The 18,776-nt window shown below is 50.4% G+C and overlaps 7 protein-coding genes across 7 annotated transcripts; 5 read left to right on the top strand and 2 right to left on the bottom strand.

Annotated features, from left to right (window-relative positions):
- Positions 1 to 191: 191 nt before the first annotated feature.
- CCOS01_11981 (uncharacterized protein) lies at positions 192 to 1,654 on the top strand (the record flags this gene model as incomplete). The annotated part of the gene is made up of 3 exons (XM_060460131.1): positions 192 to 715; positions 917 to 1,505; positions 1,607 to 1,654. 3 exons carry the CDS (start codon positions 192 to 194, stop codon positions 1,652 to 1,654), a joined length of 1,161 nt encoding a protein of 386 aa, XP_060309074.1.
- Positions 1,655 to 2,517: 863 nt separating this feature from the next.
- CCOS01_11980 (uncharacterized protein) lies at positions 2,518 to 3,607 on the top strand (the record flags this gene model as incomplete). Its single annotated transcript, XM_060460130.1, has 2 exons — positions 2,518 to 3,057; positions 3,113 to 3,607. The coding sequence occupies 2 exons, from the start codon at positions 2,518 to 2,520 to the stop codon at positions 3,605 to 3,607; spliced, it is 1,035 nt and encodes a 344-aa protein (XP_060309073.1).
- Positions 3,608 to 5,507: 1,900 nt separating this feature from the next.
- On the top strand, positions 5,508 to 7,506 carry CCOS01_11979 (galactokinase; the record flags this gene model as incomplete). Its single annotated transcript, XM_060460129.1, has 3 exons — positions 5,508 to 5,668; positions 5,776 to 6,498; positions 6,561 to 7,506. Coding segments are annotated over 3 exons (1,830 nt in total), but the record flags the coding sequence as incomplete, so codon positions are not given.
- A 1,634-nt stretch (positions 7,507 to 9,140) lies between these two features.
- On the top strand, positions 9,141 to 12,585 carry CCOS01_11978 (uncharacterized protein; the record flags this gene model as incomplete). The annotated part of the gene is made up of 10 exons (XM_060460128.1): positions 9,141 to 9,216; positions 9,272 to 9,366; positions 9,431 to 9,529; positions 9,598 to 9,664; positions 9,719 to 9,881; positions 9,948 to 10,699; positions 10,769 to 11,043; positions 11,103 to 11,296; positions 11,363 to 11,643; positions 11,720 to 12,585. The coding sequence occupies 10 exons, from the start codon at positions 9,141 to 9,143 to the stop codon at positions 12,583 to 12,585; spliced, it is 2,868 nt and encodes a 955-aa protein (XP_060309071.1).
- A 1,057-nt stretch (positions 12,586 to 13,642) lies between these two features.
- On the top strand, positions 13,643 to 15,252 carry CCOS01_11977 (eukaryotic aspartyl protease; the record flags this gene model as incomplete). The annotated part of the gene is made up of 4 exons (XM_060460127.1): positions 13,643 to 14,059; positions 14,132 to 14,569; positions 14,644 to 14,866; positions 14,939 to 15,252. 4 exons carry the CDS (start codon positions 13,643 to 13,645, stop codon positions 15,250 to 15,252), a joined length of 1,392 nt encoding a protein of 463 aa, XP_060309070.1.
- Positions 15,253 to 15,763: 511 nt separating this feature from the next.
- Positions 15,764 to 16,076, bottom strand: CCOS01_11976 (uncharacterized protein; the record flags this gene model as incomplete). Its single annotated transcript, XM_060460126.1, has 2 exons — positions 15,764 to 15,829; positions 15,903 to 16,076. 2 exons carry the CDS (start codon positions 16,074 to 16,076, stop codon positions 15,764 to 15,766), a joined length of 240 nt encoding a protein of 79 aa, XP_060309069.1.
- A 1,352-nt stretch (positions 16,077 to 17,428) lies between these two features.
- Positions 17,429 to 17,861, bottom strand: CCOS01_11975 (uncharacterized protein; the record flags this gene model as incomplete). The annotated part of the gene is made up of 3 exons (XM_060460125.1): positions 17,429 to 17,530; positions 17,591 to 17,756; positions 17,830 to 17,861. The coding sequence occupies 3 exons, from the start codon at positions 17,859 to 17,861 to the stop codon at positions 17,429 to 17,431; spliced, it is 300 nt and encodes a 99-aa protein (XP_060309068.1).
- Positions 17,862 to 18,776: the final 915 nt, after the last annotated feature.

Below are 18,776 nucleotides of genomic sequence, written 5' to 3'. Positions count from 1 at the left end.
ATTGTTCCGTCATGGCTCTTTCAGCAAGATTTCTGACATAGTTCTCCGCTTCAGTCGTCGAGATGGCGTTCGAAAGAGCCGCAAGATGACGGCTCGGCAAAGACAGCTCATGCTGCCGAGATCGCCGACTGTGCCGGCCATGCCATCGCCCCCCCAGTCTTGGCACTGATAGAACGAGAGTTGAGCCGCGGATGTTGACTCCAGCTCGGTCTTCAGAATTGAAAACGTGGGACTACCAACCGGAGGGATTCATCTCCCACGCCTCCGTCTTGTCGTACGACTCCGCCATAGAGCCGATGGCAGTTTACGATGGCCTTCCGCCACGAATTATGCAAGCCCGAGATGTCTTGGTCAAGGCCACTCAAGCGGACACCTTGCCAGCGCCATCATTGCGCAAGGCTTTGACGGACGCCTTCTTTGAATTTGCCTTTCCTTACTTTCCCGTCGTTGATGCGGATGACCTCTCGAGGGGAGAGTCGTCGATCCTTCTACAGCAAGCTGTGTGCCTCGTCGGCAGTCTTATGCGCCATGAACCCAGCAGTATGACTTTGAGTTACTCACTCTACGAGAAGATTGAAACTTTGATACATGTCGAGTTCGAAAAAGACAACGCGTTCCTCCTCAAGACACTATGTCTCTTGTCATGTTGGGCCCCAGCCTCACCATATCTTGTCACGCTTCATGGGCCGTGGCATTGGACTGGTATGGCTGTGCGGTTAGCAGTGCAAATGGGAATCCACACGCAATCATCTTACAGAGAGAAAGATAACTCCGGGTCTTTACGGCGTATATTTTGGCATCTGATAGTACGTTTTTGCTGCCTTCATCTAAGCATCACGCGCCTGCGCTTCTCGGTTCCCACCCTGCACTTAGCTCTTGGTGTTCTCGTTCCATGCACTGACATTCCAAAGAACAGTGAGACACTTATGGTCGCCTGCTGGGGCCGGCCTCGTTCGCTGAAGCTTGCAGACTGCGATGTTCAGCCACTTGCAGCTTCGGACTTCATAACACAAGGGGTATTCACAACGGTCTCTTTACAATTCACCGGACTCATGAACGTGATTGGTAAGTTGTCGGAGTTGAACACCAGAAAAGGCGTACCAGTTGAATCCGAGGTCGAAACTGTCATTGCCTCGCTTTGCGAATGGAAGAGCGGCCTGCCGGACGTGTTGCGTCTCTACTATACAGACGGTACTCGGAGGACTTATCACCGTTATACTTCAGAGTTGCATATCCATTATTCGACGGCAATCATAATGGTGCAGATGCTTAGCAAGAGCCGTCATGCTCCGTGGCGGACGTCCCACGCCTCAGTCCTAGCGGCAACCTATGTTGCCGAGTTGTACGAGGAGATCCACTACAGAGAGGATGCTTCTCACTTGCTGAGCATCAATGGCTTCATGGCTCTAGTGGCCGCAATTGTGTTGGTATTCCACCGGCCAAACACGTTAGAGAAGGAAACGATTCGCAAGAATGGCATTGAAAGCATCTGTTCAGTGCTGCGCGTTATGAGCAAGAAGTATGGCGGCGCACGATCAGTGCTCCAGAGAATTCAGGGACTGCAAATCCAAGCTGAGCGGAGAGACGCATCTCTCAATAATCTCCAGAACGATACTTCATCGTCATCTGCGACATGGGTGGCAAGGAGCGTTAACGCGCATATCCATGAGTTACTCCCATTTCCGCTCAGTCTTGATGGAAACGTGAATATCTTGGACCCAGCAGAAGCTGTCACAGATCGCTTGCCGGATGATCGAGTGGTCACTGCAACTACCACACCTATTGAGGATGTGTCGAATGATATGTTTTCGTTAATGGATATTCTAGAGATGGATTTCTATCCATTCGATAACACTACTAGCTTCGTGTAATATGATCACATCTTTTTCCACTGATCACTCACTTGAAATATCGGGGGGACTCCAAAATAGGCTCTAAGCATGAGCAGAAGGTCTTTGCCACTCTCGTGAGGGAACTTTGTAAAGAATGCCTCCAACCTGGGTTCATTTGTGAATTGTCGACAATGACCCCAAAAGCTTTGAAGATGCTCATTCTTGTGCCAGCAAGAAGGATTTCTGATGTCCCGCCTCGGTTGTAAGGATAGCGCCGAGTGCCGAAGCTTAAATGTGCCTCTACCGAAGTACATGATTGCCGACTGTAGTGGGAGGCCATTGACACTGTAATCTAGTCATCTGCAGACAGGCACAAACGCCGCGCTAGATTAACAGAACCATATGACAAATCGACAAGACTCCGTCGGAATGATATGCAGCCGTGTAGTATGATGGCGTAGGTAGGTATGCAGCGGGTGGCTATTCTGCTAGACTTATTCAAGCAAGTGTAGATTCTTCTCTTGATACAGTCGATTTGACTACAACGTCCGTTGTTTATAAAAGAGATCATCGTTCCACAACAGAATACGATAGAATTATAGTTTGAGTTCGAACACCAGTATCTCTATAAACTTGTAAACGAAAGATCTTATCTTCGCCCCTACTCCTACCACAACTTTAAATCATGTCGAACCTGATCGTAGTCATTGGCGCAGCCGGTGGTCAGGGCGGAGGCGTCGTTGACGCCTTCCTCAAAGAACCAGGCTGGAAAGTCAGAGGCACCACTCGAAACACCTCGAGTGAGAAAGCAAAGGCTCTCGCCGCAAAGGGCGTCGAAGTTGTCTCTGCGAATCTCAACGATGAAGAGAGCCTCGAGAGAGCCTTCCACGGGGCCACGGCGATCTTCGCATTCACTGACTACTACGACACGTTCTTCGAACTCGGCGATGAGAAGTCCGTGGAGTTGGAGTTTGAACAGGGAAGAAGAATTGCCCGTGCGGCGTCGAAGACAGACTCTCTTCAACGACTTGTGTTCAGCGCTGGGCCTCACACGAGCAAGATCACCAACGGGGAAGCTGTCTGCCCCCACCTCGAAGGCAAGGGGCGCATCGTCTCGTATGTTACACAAGAGATGCCGGATCTTTCAGCCAAGACCACCTTCGCCGTGTTCACTGTCTTTGCGAACAACGCACTGCTCTATGATATCTTCAAGCCGATTTACGTGGTAAGTAAAGTATTTGAGTGCCCCAATAATCAGAGACATACTGACTAGGTTAAAGCCGAGCGCCAAAAAGTATGTCACCTTGTACCCAGTGCCACCCAACACGCCGTACCCATGTGTTGGAGATCCCGTCACCAATGGAGGCATTTTTGTTCGAAGACTGGTGAAGAGCCCTCCTCCTCCAGGATCCTTTGTCCGATGCAACGTTGAAACCTTGACTATGGAGTCTTATCTCGCCGCCTGGGGACGGGCTACTGGGCTCGCGCCTGAGGAGGGCTCAACCGCCGCCGTGCAGGTTTCTCCCCAAAGCTATGTTGAACTGTGGGGCGCCATGGCTCAAGAGCAGCTTTCGCAATGGCAATTCTTTGAATGGATTCAGGATCACTATCCCCCGACGTGGGAAGGAGTCACCATCGTGGAGGGGATGGATCTATTGACTGAGGAGGACAAGAAGGAACTTCTTAGCGTTGAGGAGTCTCTGAAGCGGTACGACTGGAGTGCGTTTGAGAAGAAGCCGACGGCCAAGGCTGTCACCGGCCGGTTCTCGACTTGAGGAAGTCAGGGTAGGGTTCCCGCAAGATCCAGGAAGTTGATTTGCCTTATTCAGTACCATGAAGCCGTGGCTAGCTCTTATCTGAATAATGTCTCAAGCGCATTTGTCTGTAGTGTAAACGGGACATTGTTTTGTAAAGCAACTATAGGCTCACAACATGTTATGGAACACCTAAACTGGTATGGGCCACCGGAAGTGTGGACATCAAGGTCCATGTGCAGACACTTGGTGCGCTCAGCGTCATGCAGACCTTCACCCGGCAGATATCTGCCAGTGCCTCGTTTGTTTGTTTCTCAGTCGTGATTCTGCTCGCAAGGGTGGGACGAAAAGAGCTTGGGAAACTGCATAGTGATATTGGTGGTGCAGATTATCTAGGGGAGCGAGTCGGTGCCTTTGAGTATTTGAAAAGATTGCAAGCCCCATAGTCTGAGGCATAAATTTATCAGGGTACCATAACTGTTGCCATTGGCCTGAGAGTCTTCGAAACATTTGCTAGTCAAACTTGCTGTCATTTTTAGAGCTATTATCAAGTGGTCTATATGTAACAAACACAAGTCCACCTCAGCAGAGAGGTCGCGGCGAAGTCAAATATTGATCCAGGACGATCATCTAGTAAAGAGGTCAATGATAAGAGGTGAAAACATGGTCTTGCAACTCAGAGATTGCATCAAATTGCAAAAATGATTTCGCCCGGACTTGAACCGGAGACCTTCAGTGTGTTAGACTGACGTGATAACCAACTACACCACGAAACCTTGGAGGCTAGAAACGCCTGTAATGAGCAGAGAGCCTGAGGGGCTCTAAGTTCTCTCTGGCTAAGGCTCTCCTCCTTTTTCTTTCGCGTCTCCCTCTTTCTTCAGGTCCTCCCTTTTTCTCTCTTGTTTTCTTTTCTGACTTGTCGGCGTCGGTTTTTTGCCTCAATCCAAGGTAACATGATGTCTAAAGATTCAATTCGAGATTGCTTTGCGATTTGAAGTTGCAACACATTTTGCGCAATGTGAGAAGACCTTAATACCATTCAGGTTATCAGCAACGCGAGATCCCCGCTAGAGGGAGAAAAAACAAAAGTCTCTCGCCCCCGACATCCCCGCGCACCGCATGGCGCAAGATCCTGGAACCCAGTCAGGCGATGCGCCAGGCCAGTGATGGCGTGCAGTCACTCCACTGGTACGGCTTGGCTGTCGTTCGCTGGTTGAGAAATCATGCATTCTAGATTTCGTGGCGTCAAATTGTATCTCGTACTATGATGCTTCGGAAGAAGAGTTATCTCATACCGTTTTCCATCAATCCCACCTTTACACCTGATCTTAACTAAAGAGCATGTCCAAAAAGCTTGATGCGCAAGCTAGCGCTAGCTTTGTATCGCAACCGAGGCAGCTTTCGAGTTCTCCGCCGGTTTTCCGATTGTCGGCCCGCAATGGAACGGGGCCGTTGTCCAGTTCAAGCTGGAGACCCCGGACAACCCAGAAGGCCGAAATCAGCGCACCTTGTCCTTCTCGGTTGCTGGGCCGGGCAACCTTTCTGGTCCAGCTTGGTGTGGTATGGTTCGGAAAGGTGAGCTGCTTTATGCAGTCTAGAGGATCACGCTACCCTAGCGCTTGTCAGGCTTGTCAAAGAGAAAATGAGATAGGAATTGTTGGAGATTTTGCATGACGGTGGAATTATCGACCGAGGTGGGGTGTCAATGTCCCGAAGAGTAACACTGCGTTTGAAGCTGTATGAAGCTGCTGCATTCATTGCATGAGTCTTCAAGGCCATGTATACTCGAGGGACTATCATTGTATTTGCTCGTTGTCCAGTGCTGACCGAAGATCGAACTCAATTCAAGATTCCCAAACTCTAAGCTGAGCTCTTTTGATTTCTTTATTGGTGAGACATTCGAGGCAAAGCTCTTCCAGTATTCTTCAGTCAGGGATCGCCAAACGAGGGGCAATTGCGGGGTAGCAGCTTGAGGCAGCACACGCGCACCACTTCCAGCGCAGCAAAGTTGAGAGAGCACCCGCAAAAACACCAAAGCTCCATCGCGGGGTTATTACGGCGCATCGTCAAACCACCGGCCTCGTCCCACCCAACCTCCCCATCCAAATAGAAACTCGCCCCCAAAACGTCACAAGCCATCACCATCACACTCTTCTTTCATCTCTTCTTTTCTTCTACTCTTTCGCCAGTTCGGATCGTCTTGTTCAACATCGTCTCTTCGGCAGCAAAGATACCCAATCCGCATTCGATCTCGAGCGAAACACACGTTCGCCCGCTATGGCCGGTCCCGTTCCCACCGCGAGCGCCCTCGCCGACATCTACACAGACGATGCCCTCCCCATTCAGACCAAGCGCTGGTCGTCTCTGCTCTCACAGTTCGAGTCCGAGTACGGTCACCCGGCCTCTGTCGTCGCCCGCTCCCCCGGCCGCGTGAACATTATCGGCGAGCACATCGACTACTCCCTCTACTCCGTCCTCCCTATGGCAATCACCGCCGATGCCATCCTCGCCTTTTCCATCACCGACACTCCCGCTGACTCCGAGACCTTCACCCTCCGCGTCGCAAACGCCCAGTCCGACAAGTACCCCTCCCGCACCTTTGAAGTCCCCATCGGCGCCGATGTTCCTATCGACTCCAAGGTCCACGAGTGGTCCAACTACTTCAAGAGCGGCTTGAGTGGCGCCCTGGAGCTGCTGCGTCGGAAGCATGGCAAGGACTTCAGACCCAAGGGTATGAAGATCCTCATGGACGGTAACGTCCCCGTTGGCGGTGGTCTCAGCTCTAGTGCTGCTTTCGTTAGTGCCTCGGCATTGGCTGTCATGCTTGCCAACGGCGAGAAGACTGTTGACAAGACCGAGCTCACTGAGCTTGCCATCGTCAGTGAGCGTGCCGTTGGTGTCAACTCTGGCGGGTGAGTCGTCCCTTTTAACCCCTTCATCAACCCGTCTTCGATCTAACAACCAACCCATCCAGCATGGACCAGTCCGCCTCCGTCTTCTCCCAGCGCGGTTCTGCTCTCTTCGTGTCCTTCAGCCCCTCTCTGACCGCTCGCCCCGTCTTCTTCCCGACAACGAACCCGGAACTCTCCTTCCTCATCGCCCAGTCCTTCGTCACCTCCAACAAGCAGGTCACCGGCCCCATCCACTACAATCTCCGCGTCGTCGAGTGCAGCATGGCAGGCGCCTTCCTCAACGCAGCCCTCAACCCGGCCGGCACAAAGCTCCCCACCGACGCTTCTCCGCTCGGTATCTCTCTCCACGGCTTTCACGAAGCCTACTTCGCCAACAACAAGCTCCCGCACGCCGAGGGCGCATCAGCAGAGGAGGCCGCAGAGGCACAGCTCCGCGTGCTCATCGACGTCACCAAGAAGGCCCTTACCAGCACCGAGGGCTACACCCGCGAGGAGATTGCCAAGGTCCTGGGCGTCTCCGTCCCCGAGCTTGAGCAGATCTTCATGTCCAAGCTCTCCGTCCGCGCCGACCGCTTCAAGCTCCGCCAGCGCGCCCTGCACGTCTTTGAGGAGGCTCTCCGCGTACTCCAGTTCATGAAGGTTCTGGAGCAGGAGGCGCCGAAGGATACCTCTGACACCACGGCCTACAACAAGCGCCTCGGCGACCTGCTTAACGCCACACAAGACTCATGCCGCGACTTGTACGAGTGCAGTGCCCCTGAGATTGACGAGCTTTGCCGCATTGCGCGCGAAAACGGATCCTATGGCAGCAGACTTACCGGTGCTGGCTGGGGTGGCTGCACAGTCCACATGGTGCCTGCTGACAAGGTTGCTGCTGTCAAGGAGGCGTGGGAGAGGGAATACTACTCCAAGCGCGAGCTTACTGAGGAGCAGAAGGAGGGTGCTGTTGTTGTGAGTCGGCCGGGAAGTGGAAGTGCGGCGTATCTCCTCAAGAGTGGAGGCTTATGAACGCCAAATTTGTTGAGACGAGACGGAGAACGACGGGGGTCTTTGGAGGCCAACTCAGTACATATGTCGTGACACACAAACACTTTTTAAAACCCTTAGCAACAAGCTATTTGGTCACTTTGACTTTGTCACCACATTTCATTTTCGCTGTTCTGTCTGGTTGCAAACGGCCGCTGTAGCCCCGGATGTGTGATTGACAATATTACGAACCGGTCTGATAGAGCTGTGCCGTTCCGTCTTGGCTCTCTGTGTACCTATTGAACATCAGAGGCGCTCTCGGTGACAACTTGGTCAAGCCACTGCTAGGAAAAAAAACTGCCATTGGCTATTGCTTTCCTTCTTAGACGCAGTTGAGATGCCAAGACCTTGGGAGGCTTAAGCCGTCTGGCGTCACCGTATCTGTCCTATTTGCAAGCAATCCCCGTACCCGCTAGCCACCACCACTGAAAACTGTGCTATTCCTAAGCTAATTTTGCCCTGACTGGGATGTGATTGGATATGACAACTTTTCAGGCGTCTCAGCCTGCATGTGTAGTGTAAGGCGTTGGCGCGCAGCCGTGAGCGGAAAGTGATGGTCAATACAGCTGACACCCCGGCCGTTTGGCCCAGGCTATAGGCTTCCTCGAAAGAGATGTAGCCACCAGGCAACGCTGTACGAGTAAGTCACAAAGGGGACTAGGTACCTGTACAGGAAGTACTTAAGAAAGGCGCCATGTGTCAATGAGTCAATGTTTTGCTGAACGTATGTTTCGTCTTCTAAAGACAGGCTTTGCTCGCGAGCCGACCAATCTTCTATGCCATGACTGAACAAAAGGAACCTCGCGTTCACGAAACTACACACTTGTGCGTTTACAGTTTGAATACATGGTAAATAAGGTGATAGAACTCTTTAGATCTCGCTTTGCGATGTATCAAAAACCGCACGAAGAAATGTACTTAAAAACGGATGAACTTGACTAAAGTATCACCTCTATTTGTTCCATATATCTGAAAGCACGTGTCTGAATAAGTAAGAAGAGGCGAAAGCATTTCGCAAATATGAGCAAAAGCAGCCTGTAGGTGCTTGCGTGTACTTAGGCGAAGAGTAAGGTATTATCTGTTACACGGTGAAAACAGGGTTTCTTCTCGGGAACTCGCATGGACAGCGCTCTGCTCCTCTCCGCTTCTCTACTCTCCCTGTATTATGTACATGTAAGATACTCGTCTAGGTAATGTGTCACATTGAACAAGAAGCTCGTACCTAACACATCCAACAAGACAGCTTGCTGACTAGAGGCTATTTTTGACAGAAGTCACGACAGCCTGCTGCTTTGGCTTGCGGAGCCTGCTGGTGTGCCTCATTGTATGTTACACCTGATTCGCTAATAGTCCGAGAAAATTGAGGGGTTGTCAGAAAGGGAGGGTGTGATGAACACTCGAATTCCGCATATGCACCAAAATACATCGGCGAAGCCGATCAACGCAGTCGAGCATGTCTCACTTGGAGAAGAGAATAACAGCCAGCCTATTAAATGAATAAGAACCAGGTAGTGGGATGAGGTTTTCCTGTGCTGCAAAATCTGAAAAGCCGCCTGCCTTCCCTTTTCAAGCTCGCAATTTTGCGAACAAGTCATCTCCTGAGACACACACGGAACATGGTTGGATCGAACGGCGTCAGGAGAATCGTGGTTTGCGTTGACGGAACATGGTACAATGAGGATGGAAGAGAAGGTGAGCATGTCCAAATGACTTGAGCTCTCAGCAACTGACCCTTACTCTTCTCAAGGCAATGGCTATGGAAACAACAGCAATGTCTTCCGCATCTACGCCTCGATCAAGAGAGGGAAGACGACTGATGGGCGAGGCAACAAGATCACGCAGGTACATTCATTTGTTATCCTCGGGGATTTCTCAGGTGGGCTGCTAATGACAACGGCATCGTTAGATTGTAAGGTACTTTCAAGGTATCGGTGTCGACAAGAAGCCCCTGGATACATGGAATGACGGCATCACTGGTGTGGGCTGTGGGGAGCAGATCAGAGAAGTATATGATGTGAATAATTCTATGACTATGTCGTCTTATTGACCTAGGGTCATTCTGATTGCTTATAGTTTTGCTGCAAAGAGATGAAGTCCGAAGACGACGAAGTGTGGCTGTTTGGCTTTAGCCGCGGGGCTTGTACGCACCTGTCATCCTCAGACCCTTAGGGCATAACCTGATTCGATATGCTAGATGTCGTTCGAGCCGTTGCTGCCCTTCTTCATAAGTACACATTGAAAGCAGTCGACGGACTACCCGATGGCACGGATAAGTCCAAGTGGGACAACTTGAAGCGTCTTGCGGGACTGAAGCGGGACGAACGGCGTACGATGGGCGGACAGGAATACCGATTCGCGTGAGTAGCTGGTCCCGGAACACACACTACGAAACCGGAAAAGCCATCTGATCATGTTTTGTGCAGTCTGGAACATACTCGACCGCCTCCGAAGATCAAGTTCATAGGTCTCTTTGATACAGTTAGGATGGTCATCGCTCAGGACAAGTTCTACGAAACCGTAGGAATCGATGTGAGCTTTGCCCAACATGTTCGACATGCAGTCGCTCTCAACGAGGAGAGAAAGATGTTCCCTCTGTTACCACTGATCACAAACGAGAGGGCCATGACTGGAAGAGAACAGGACTCACACTTACAAGCCTGGTTTGTTGGTGCGCACGCAGACATGGGCGGTGGAGCCGAGCACGATGGTCTGTCTCTCTACCCTCTTCAGTGGATTCTCATTGAGAGCCAAGGAAAGGGATTGATCCTGGAGCACAACCCCGAGGGTCGCCTCAAAGGTCTGATCGAAAACCCTCTGAAGCTAGCGTTTCCAGACCCGCCGCCGCTTCTATCGGTTGAGGGCGTTGAGGCATACGTTCCCGACGTAGATCCCGTTAAGGACGAGCCTTGGACGTTCAAGTACTCGAATGGGATCGAAATCTCTATGCATGACCTTCGTGAATCCCATCGTCATGGCAATCTACAGAGAATTCCAATGCGAAAACTTCGAAAGCCAAATAGCTCAGAACGGAGTTGGCAGCAGGTTGCAGGGAAAAAGCTTTTGCCCCCCCACTGGGTCAATATCAATTCAGGTCTCCTCTCTGGCTTGAGGCTGGGGAAACGAGACATCTTTGAAGCCGATGACTTCGGAACGCTTCGGGGATACAGTAGTTTTTGTGAGTACTTGGTTCTCAAATCTTCTTCCACAGCTGTCTATGAATGGCTCTGAAGATCTTTCAATGTAGCGCGCAACGGGACGGTCGTGCATCCATCGGTATACTTTCTTTTGGACACCTATCCGACTCTTGGAATTCAGCAAGCTCTGAAGGGTTTGCGGGATCATCTGGACGACTACAGAGAAAAAGCTAGCTTGTCGCACTTCCGGAATAATGCGCAAGTGACACTGGACCCATGGATCAGAGAAGTTCTCCCAGATTTCACAAGCTGTCGGATCTTAATTTGCGGCAATGCGGGCGTCGGCAAGTCAACGCTACTGAATCGTGTCTTTGGAATAGAAATGGTGAGCAGCGATATACCTCTTTCGACCATGTCTTTAATGATTCATTTCGTCATCCCTAGACCAATGTCAATCATGCTGAGAGAGGCAAGCACGACATTAAAGTGGGCTTTGAGTCGGATCAGCATCCTGGCATCATCATTCACGACTCTGAAGGCTTTCAGACAGGCGACACTAAGGAGGTTGATGAACTGAAGAAGTTCCTCAAGGCTAGGACTAATAATGTCAAGGTCGAAGACAACCTTCATGCCATATGGTAAGGCGTATTCCCCTAGGAATTGGGAATCTTCTACGGGTCTAAGTCTTAGCATTCTTTCTACAGGCTTTGCATCGACACAGACACCGATCGTCCAGTACAAGCAGCCTTAGCAAAAGTCTTGGAATTGGCTACGAAGTACATGCCCTTGACTCCGATCGTAATCGTGGGAACCAAGAAGGATAAGCATCTCTTGCTATGTCAGAATCGAGCAGGGGAGGCATCGCAAACCGAAGAAGCCATCATTCTAAGCAGGAAGAAGCTATTCGAAAAGAGATTCGAGATTGAGCCAGATACCTCCACGTTCTGGCCTCCAATGGATGTGAAGTTCTGCTTCGTCTCCCGTGGTATGTTTAGTAAAAACCACACCCCGAACGCATAAGCTCTTGGATCTGTTTGCTTCTGATAGTCTAACTCCTGTAGATGATCAAGTATCCATCAAGAACCTGATACACGTGACAATGAGATCTCTCGAACATACTGCTATATCTGAGGCAATGTGTGCTGCTCAGGTCTCGGACATTGAGGCAAAAGTAGCTTTGGCCGTCAGAAAGACGCTACGCATACTCAAGTCGGTCGTCGTAGCAGCGTCAGCGGGATTTGGGACAGGGGTCGTATCGGCAGTCACAACGCCAACTATTTCCCGCGTTCTCTGCCGCGAGATTGCGCAGGGTTGTTTCGGCCTACCGAAAAGGATTATCGAAGACATGGATGAGATACTGGCAAAAGTAGTGTGGAGAAACCTAGCGCCTTTTATGGCTCAGGCCGTTGGGCAGTCCATCTTCGTCTGCGGTGGCGCCGTTTGCCTGACTTTGTTTACACTTGTTGGCGGCATACCCCTGGCAGCTGGGGCGCTGCTGTTCGAAGCGCCGGCAGCCGCGCGGATGCTTCTTAAATGCGCATGCGATTTGATACTTGTCCTCGAAAGCGCGTATAGAAGTGGTGGAAAGACGATGAGTAGCAAAAGAGTCGAGCAGGCAGCCACGACTTATGCGAAAAGCAATTTCACGGTCATCAGAAACGGTGTCTCGGTCACCAAGTCTCGAAGGGGCGCAGTTCATCAAGCTGTCAACGATATAGTCCCCATGTTTTCAGCTCTGGCTATCAAAGCGTTTCTAAGTGAGTCGACGGAGAAGCTCGAGCGTGGTCTTCAAGATATTCTCGTGCGACACAGGCTGGACGAAGTCTTGAGTAAAGTTTCTGATTCAGACAGCGACGAAGCCCGAGGGAATATTATAGGTATTCCTGAGGACGAGGATGACATGAGGGAGTTCAAGCGCGGCCTTTAGTTGACGGAGAAACATTTGTAGCTGGATTTCTGGTATATTTGACAAGGACGGGACCTTCTTCGGGATCGTGTGGACTCACTACCGCTTTCTTAATTTGTAAATGCCCAGTTCAGGTTCAGGATTAATAATGGGTACACATTTACGTCTAATCATAAGTACCAGGGCGGATCTAACCCACTCTTCAGGCAACCAGAATGTTAGGTCTGTTACACGCCTGAGCTAAACATTCCCCCCAAACCCAAGAAACTCACTTGTAAGTAGGCCATTGGGCCTCTAGATTAGTGTCACCGTTTTGCGCCCAGAGCCTGATCGTGCGTGGGCATTGTGCAATCTTGCCGGAACATACGGCTGGGAGTATGGTCAAGACTGCCGTTACGCAGAGCCCATCAACAGGGGACTTTGTATTCTTGCTGAAGGTGCTATCTAAGATAAAGCGGACCCTTGGTCGATGTTCCTCAGCTGAAGCTAGCACTGAAGTTTTGAGACGTGTTGTCGATCTATCCCTCATCAATGAAGGAGCCCACACTATCAGCCAGACTCGTCATTCGATGATGATGGTCATCGATCCAACTTATTTTGAGTTTGACAAACATTCAAGATATCTAATAGGCGTTATTGAACTGCCGTAGATAGATGTTTATCGTCATCTTCGCGGACCTTCTGTACTAGCTCAACGAATCGGCAGATCGGCACCGAAGCTTAGCCAAAGCTTGAACCGTACCCCAGACACCACCCATGTCCCAGAACCCCCTCCTTCCTGTTCGGGCAGGAGAGTCCCCTTCACTCCCACGTCTTATCAATCACACGAGCGACGGAATTATTGAGGATTCGGATATTCGGCTAACACCGGATGGGTGCTTGTAGTGGAACAACCAACATACCCATCTGGCGGAACAGTGATCGCGAACTCTTGTGGCCGAATGCGCCTCGAAGACAGATATAAAAGCACGGTGTCTAATCGGCAAATTGTAGACCGTCACTTCGGTTCTACAACCATTGCATGGAACTGGAGACACGCACGACTTCACCATCCTATCACCCACCCCTTACGCTCATTATGAAGTCCATGGCCGCTATCGCATCAGCGGCGAGCCTGATTTGCTCTGCTGCGGCCGCATCCCGTGCACCCCTTCCGTTCGACATCACCGAAGTCGACCTGTCGTCCCTGCAGAAACGCAACGTCGACAGCGAGCCCTTGGAAGTGTCCCCTCACGTTCTCGAACTAAACAGAGTTGTTGGTGCCTCCCCGGCTCAGACATGGATTCAGTCCATTCGGAATGGGCCTGGCTCGAACGGCATGTACAAGACAGGCCATGTCACAAACTTGACCGACTTGAACGGCTACGAGTATATCGCCAGCATCCTCTTCGGTGATGAGACTCTTCAAGTGATCGTCGACTCCGGATCAAGTGACACATGGGCTGTCCAGAAGGACTTTATCTGCCAAGACTCTAACGGCAACAGGTTGAACGACGTGAGTAACGAATACCATAAACAGGGGAGAAGTTTGCTTTAGGCGGAGCTGACCCGCAAACGTCACGAGCAGACCTCATTGTGCAACTTCGGGCCCACGTACAACGGTACGTTCCAGCATGGCTCCATTCCTGGTGTTCACTTCAACATCACCTACGGTGACGGTGAATTTGCCACAGGCCTCATGGGCTATCAGGACATCACCCTTGCCGGTCTCGAGGTGCCGCACCAAGAAGTTGCCTTGGTCAACAAGACTTACTGGAACGGCGACAACGTCGCTAGTGGCTTGCTCGGCCTCGCCTATGACTTACTCACCAGCGAGTACGACGATGCGACCGGCAAATCCGTCTACTATGACTCCATCTTCACGACTATGTCCAAGAAGGGCATCGTCAAGCCCGACCTCTTTAGCATGGCCATGGACAGCAAGTCTCAGGTCGGTCAATTGGCTTTCGGCGGATTGCCTCCTGTCGAGACCAAGGGCAAGTTTATCAGCACGCCTATCCGAATGGTGAGTGATTCAAAGCTTGGAAAGTGCCAGTGCGGAAACGTACGCTTCATGATGGGAAGCTAACATAAGGTCAGGTCGCCCTCTTATCTCACAGGCCCGAGGCGAAAACCGAGTACTCTTTCTACACCATCCTTCCTGACGGATATGTCATCAAGAACGTGACCATGGCCCCTACTACTAACCAGACCCTGGCTGCAAGCAAGTGGAATACCGCAGTCTCTAAGCCTGCCGGGTTTTACAACAGTACAACTCCCACGATTGTCGACAGTGGCACGACTTTGATGTATGTGCCTTCTGGTAAGTAGAATTGAAACCCTTCAACAGTGCTCAGCCAGTAGCATGGATCGCCAAGCTTACCTATTTGCCCAGATATCTCCGATGCATTCGCAGCTGGAATTCCCAACTCCTTCTACGACATCTTTTCTGGCGCATATTATGCTCCCTGTGATGCTACAGTACCAGACTTTGGCATTGTGATCAACGGGCACACTTTCTACGCCGACAAAGCCGATTTGATCCAGCGTAGCGACCCGCTTGACAATGGTGACGGCACCTTTGTCTGTCTGCTTGGTGTCACCGACGGCGGCGAGGGCCCTTACATTTTGGGTGACACCATGATGAACAGCCTCGTGACTGTGTTCGACGTTGGAGCAGGTATGATGCGGTTTGCTAGTCGTAAATGAGCTGGCTTAAGCAGGTCGAGTTATACGACCTGACGAGCCGCGACTACTACGATTCGCGAGTAAATTCATTGTAGTTTTTATGTAGCAAATGCGTGTAGTATAGTTGTAATGAACAAGTACTGCCGTGAACGCTCGTCTAAGCGCGACAATGTACGCCACTTTAGCTCTCCGAAGGAGCGGCGCTATGCAGTGCGTGTTGACTTGTATGTACTAGTAGGTGTTGCGGTCCTTGTTTCCGTGGTCGTTATACTTATGGAAGCATGGCACCTCGATGCTGATTGTTGACGAAAGCAAGTTCAACATTGTGCCGCTTCAGAAATGTACTAGCTTAGGGTGAAGTAACTTGCAATATTCAGCGGAGTCTTCCATTCCATAGCGAATGAAATTTTAGCCTCCAAGGTCAGGATTTGGTATAAAAAGAATTGTGGCGGCAATTAGAGTTGATTGTTGTGAAAGCCCGCAAACATTGCGAGAGTTTTATTTACAAGAACCGAATGCATAGGCTCTAAGTCTAAGCACACCCGGGGAACCCGCTTCCAGTTCCCGCACCCTGTCTGTCGCAGCAGTTCTGGTAGGTCTATGGCCTCGTTAGTAAAGACGTAACGCCACTTGGGAAAGCCATTGTTGTTGAAGACTGAAAATTGACGTACTGCGGTATCAGGACCATTGTAGTTGCAGCAAAGGAACCACTGCCCCCAGACAAGCTCGTGGGGGAATTTGCCGCTGTAGGCCACGCATGCAGGGGATTGGCGCTCAACGACTGACGGGGCAGCGCTCGTGCCCGCGATGAGGGGAAGCACAACGGCGACGATTGAGAACTTCATGTTTAAGATTTGGAACTTGAGAAGACTTGAAGGAGTGATTGAGGTTGGGTTGAGTGAGTTGATGGAATGGTTGATGATGAGAAAGGCTTTCTAGAAGACTGGGAATATGGTCGTGTTATAAAAGAATCGGTACATAGCCTGAGTTGTCTTGGCCCAGGGGTTGGATCACTCCGGATGAACACTGTAAAGGTGAGAAGTTGGGCGGTAGTCCACTTGCCCGCACACCCCTCGAATCATTTCACGCGGTCACATTGGTTCGATTCAGTCGTTCTTTTAGGTTTGCCAACTTTCCTATTGTTGTCTATCAAAGGAGGAAATCCCACATAACTTTCTGGTTGCTTCTCACTTTAATTGCGTTGTCAGAAGCCAAGATAGTATCGATGTGGCTAAGCGAAGGGTTGATCCTTGCACAGCCTGACAGGTCACGAATGACAAACGATCAGCGTCTAGGTGACACTCTTGGCCTCGGCCATCCCACCCGCGCGTAGAGTAACGTGAGGTCGAAAATCTTATGACTCCTACTTAGTCTGGATCTCTTCATCTGATTGAAAGTTGTAGTAGATCACAGAGCCTCTGGTTCGAGGTTTGTAATCATACGGCGGAAAGATGTAGCCCTGCCACTACTACGTGCTGGAAGTCGCATCAGTGAGGGCCAGCTTTATGAGACACTCAGTCCAGTGTGATTGCATCATTCATGGAAATGATTGCAACTTCACACGCAGTGGTCTTGAATATCTTAAGTCAACGACCGCGAATATGGTAGTCGGAGCAATAATTCGCCCGTGTTAGCATCTGGGCGGAGCAGAACACCTTGAGTGCTTGATTTGGAAGGCGGAACGTCCCTCAGCGCCATGTGATAGAATTCGTGGGGAGCCAAGGACCGACAATGACAAGCGATGGGGCCCTGGGCGGGTATATCACCCCGATTTGGGTAGAATGTGAAACGAGCCATCACCGAAAAACAAGGATGACTTGCGATCCAGGCAATTTTGTAGATACAAGTGCATGTGCGTGCAATCAAGCTTTGCTATTAGGTATTGAGTAAGCTTTGCACTGACTTTGGAGGGTTCTCGGCCCCTTTTCGAACAGAAAGGAAGGTCTGGTCAGCAGGAATATTCAGTCTTCTGCGCGCCAATGCATTGTTAAGCTTGCTCCGCGCCCCTCGATACTAATATACTCCGTAGTGCGTACTTACAACACAATTAACACAAGTAATCCAGAAAAGAAAAGAAAGATAGTGGGACACATGTGCCCAGATAGCCTGTTCGCAGGGCCTCTTGTCTCCTCATGTTCAGCTCTATTGCCAATAGCCTCACTCAAATGCACTAGAGAGGACCTGCGACATCAAGAACTCAGTCGCCACGCACGGGGTTGAAGTTGATCTGTCTCTTCCCGCCGTTGGAACAGCATGAAGACAAGTAGGCAATAGCTGAGGAGTCGGCATTGGTGCAGCACTAGATGAGATGTCAGCTATCATTGTTCTGTTAAACCAAACTAAGTAGCGGAGGACGAACAAATGTTCCGGGGCCATCATGGTAAGTTGTACCATGGGGAGGTTGGCAGCAGCTCTGCGTGAGTGCGTCGTGACGAGCTCCAGGTGCGAAGATGTCCTGGCAGGCGCCGGCGTAGAAGCTTCCTTTACAGGTCGCGATAGATGCGAACGAGCCGGCAGCGCATGCGCTGTGGGTGACAAGGTAAGCGTGTATTCATATTGGCAGGGGTTAATTAATAGAGGCTTAGCTAAGTTACTTACGCGATGATGACGAAGATGTATTGTGAGAGCATTTTGAAGATGAGTCGATGGCAACGGTCAATCGGATGAGCGCTTGGCGAATTGTTTAATGGACGGAGTGTACTTTCGCATGAGTATTAAATACTACATCAGTCGGAGCTGCAACCTTGCGGCTCTTATATACTCTAGCTTCGCCTCACTTACCTCAGAGATAATTCGAGAAGAACGAGATTGTGACCCAATATGCAATCTACATCCCACCGGGTTGAGAAAATAAAAAGCTTAAAGAGATTACAGCATCCAACATTCACCGCCTCCACGAGACCCGAGTAGGTCGGAGAAATCGGGTCGATACCACTTCATGGTCCGTGGATCTCAAAATCCGAGCAATTGTGCTGATTGAAATTGCAGAAAAGTGTTTCGAGGCCATAGATTAAGAGGTCAGTGGGACCTTGAAGAAAAGCTAGAATGGGTCTTTGCCTTTTAGCGTTGATGCACAATTCTCAACTCTCATGAGAGGCTGGCATGACTTCTGCCATGCTGATATCATCATTTTTCTTCTAAGCCCTTGTACTGATCAAAATTATCGTTTTATCATCTAGGAACCATTCATCTTCCGTGGTCGGGCAGTTACTTCTAAAGTGGATTCAAACCCGATCATTACCGGCGCCTGCAGGCTGCTGTATGGCCGTCTCTGCTAGTATCGTCTTTGATCAGCACTATTGGAGTAAGACTAAAGGATATTTCAAACAAGAGGGAGTCTACTCACCTCCAGCGTACATAAAGTTAAATTTTGTGGCGTTCCGCAGAGTCGGGAGTGACGACAAGACTAAGGCAGCCAATAGTAGTCCGTTAAGATCTCATGGCACATGTACGAATCAGCAGAAAGAAAGTGGTAATTTTCGGTGAGAAATCATCTTCTTATTCGAAGTGATTCGTCGGTTTCATAGAAAAGCAACATCACATTT

The sequence above is a fragment of the Colletotrichum costaricense genome, assembly GCF_030867565.1.
Source record: "Colletotrichum costaricense strain IMI 309622 chromosome Unknown Scaffold_14.1, whole genome shotgun sequence".
NCBI lineage: Eukaryota > Fungi > Ascomycota > Sordariomycetes > Glomerellales > Glomerellaceae > Colletotrichum > Colletotrichum costaricense.
This window is presented reverse-complemented; position numbering and strand designations above follow the sequence as displayed.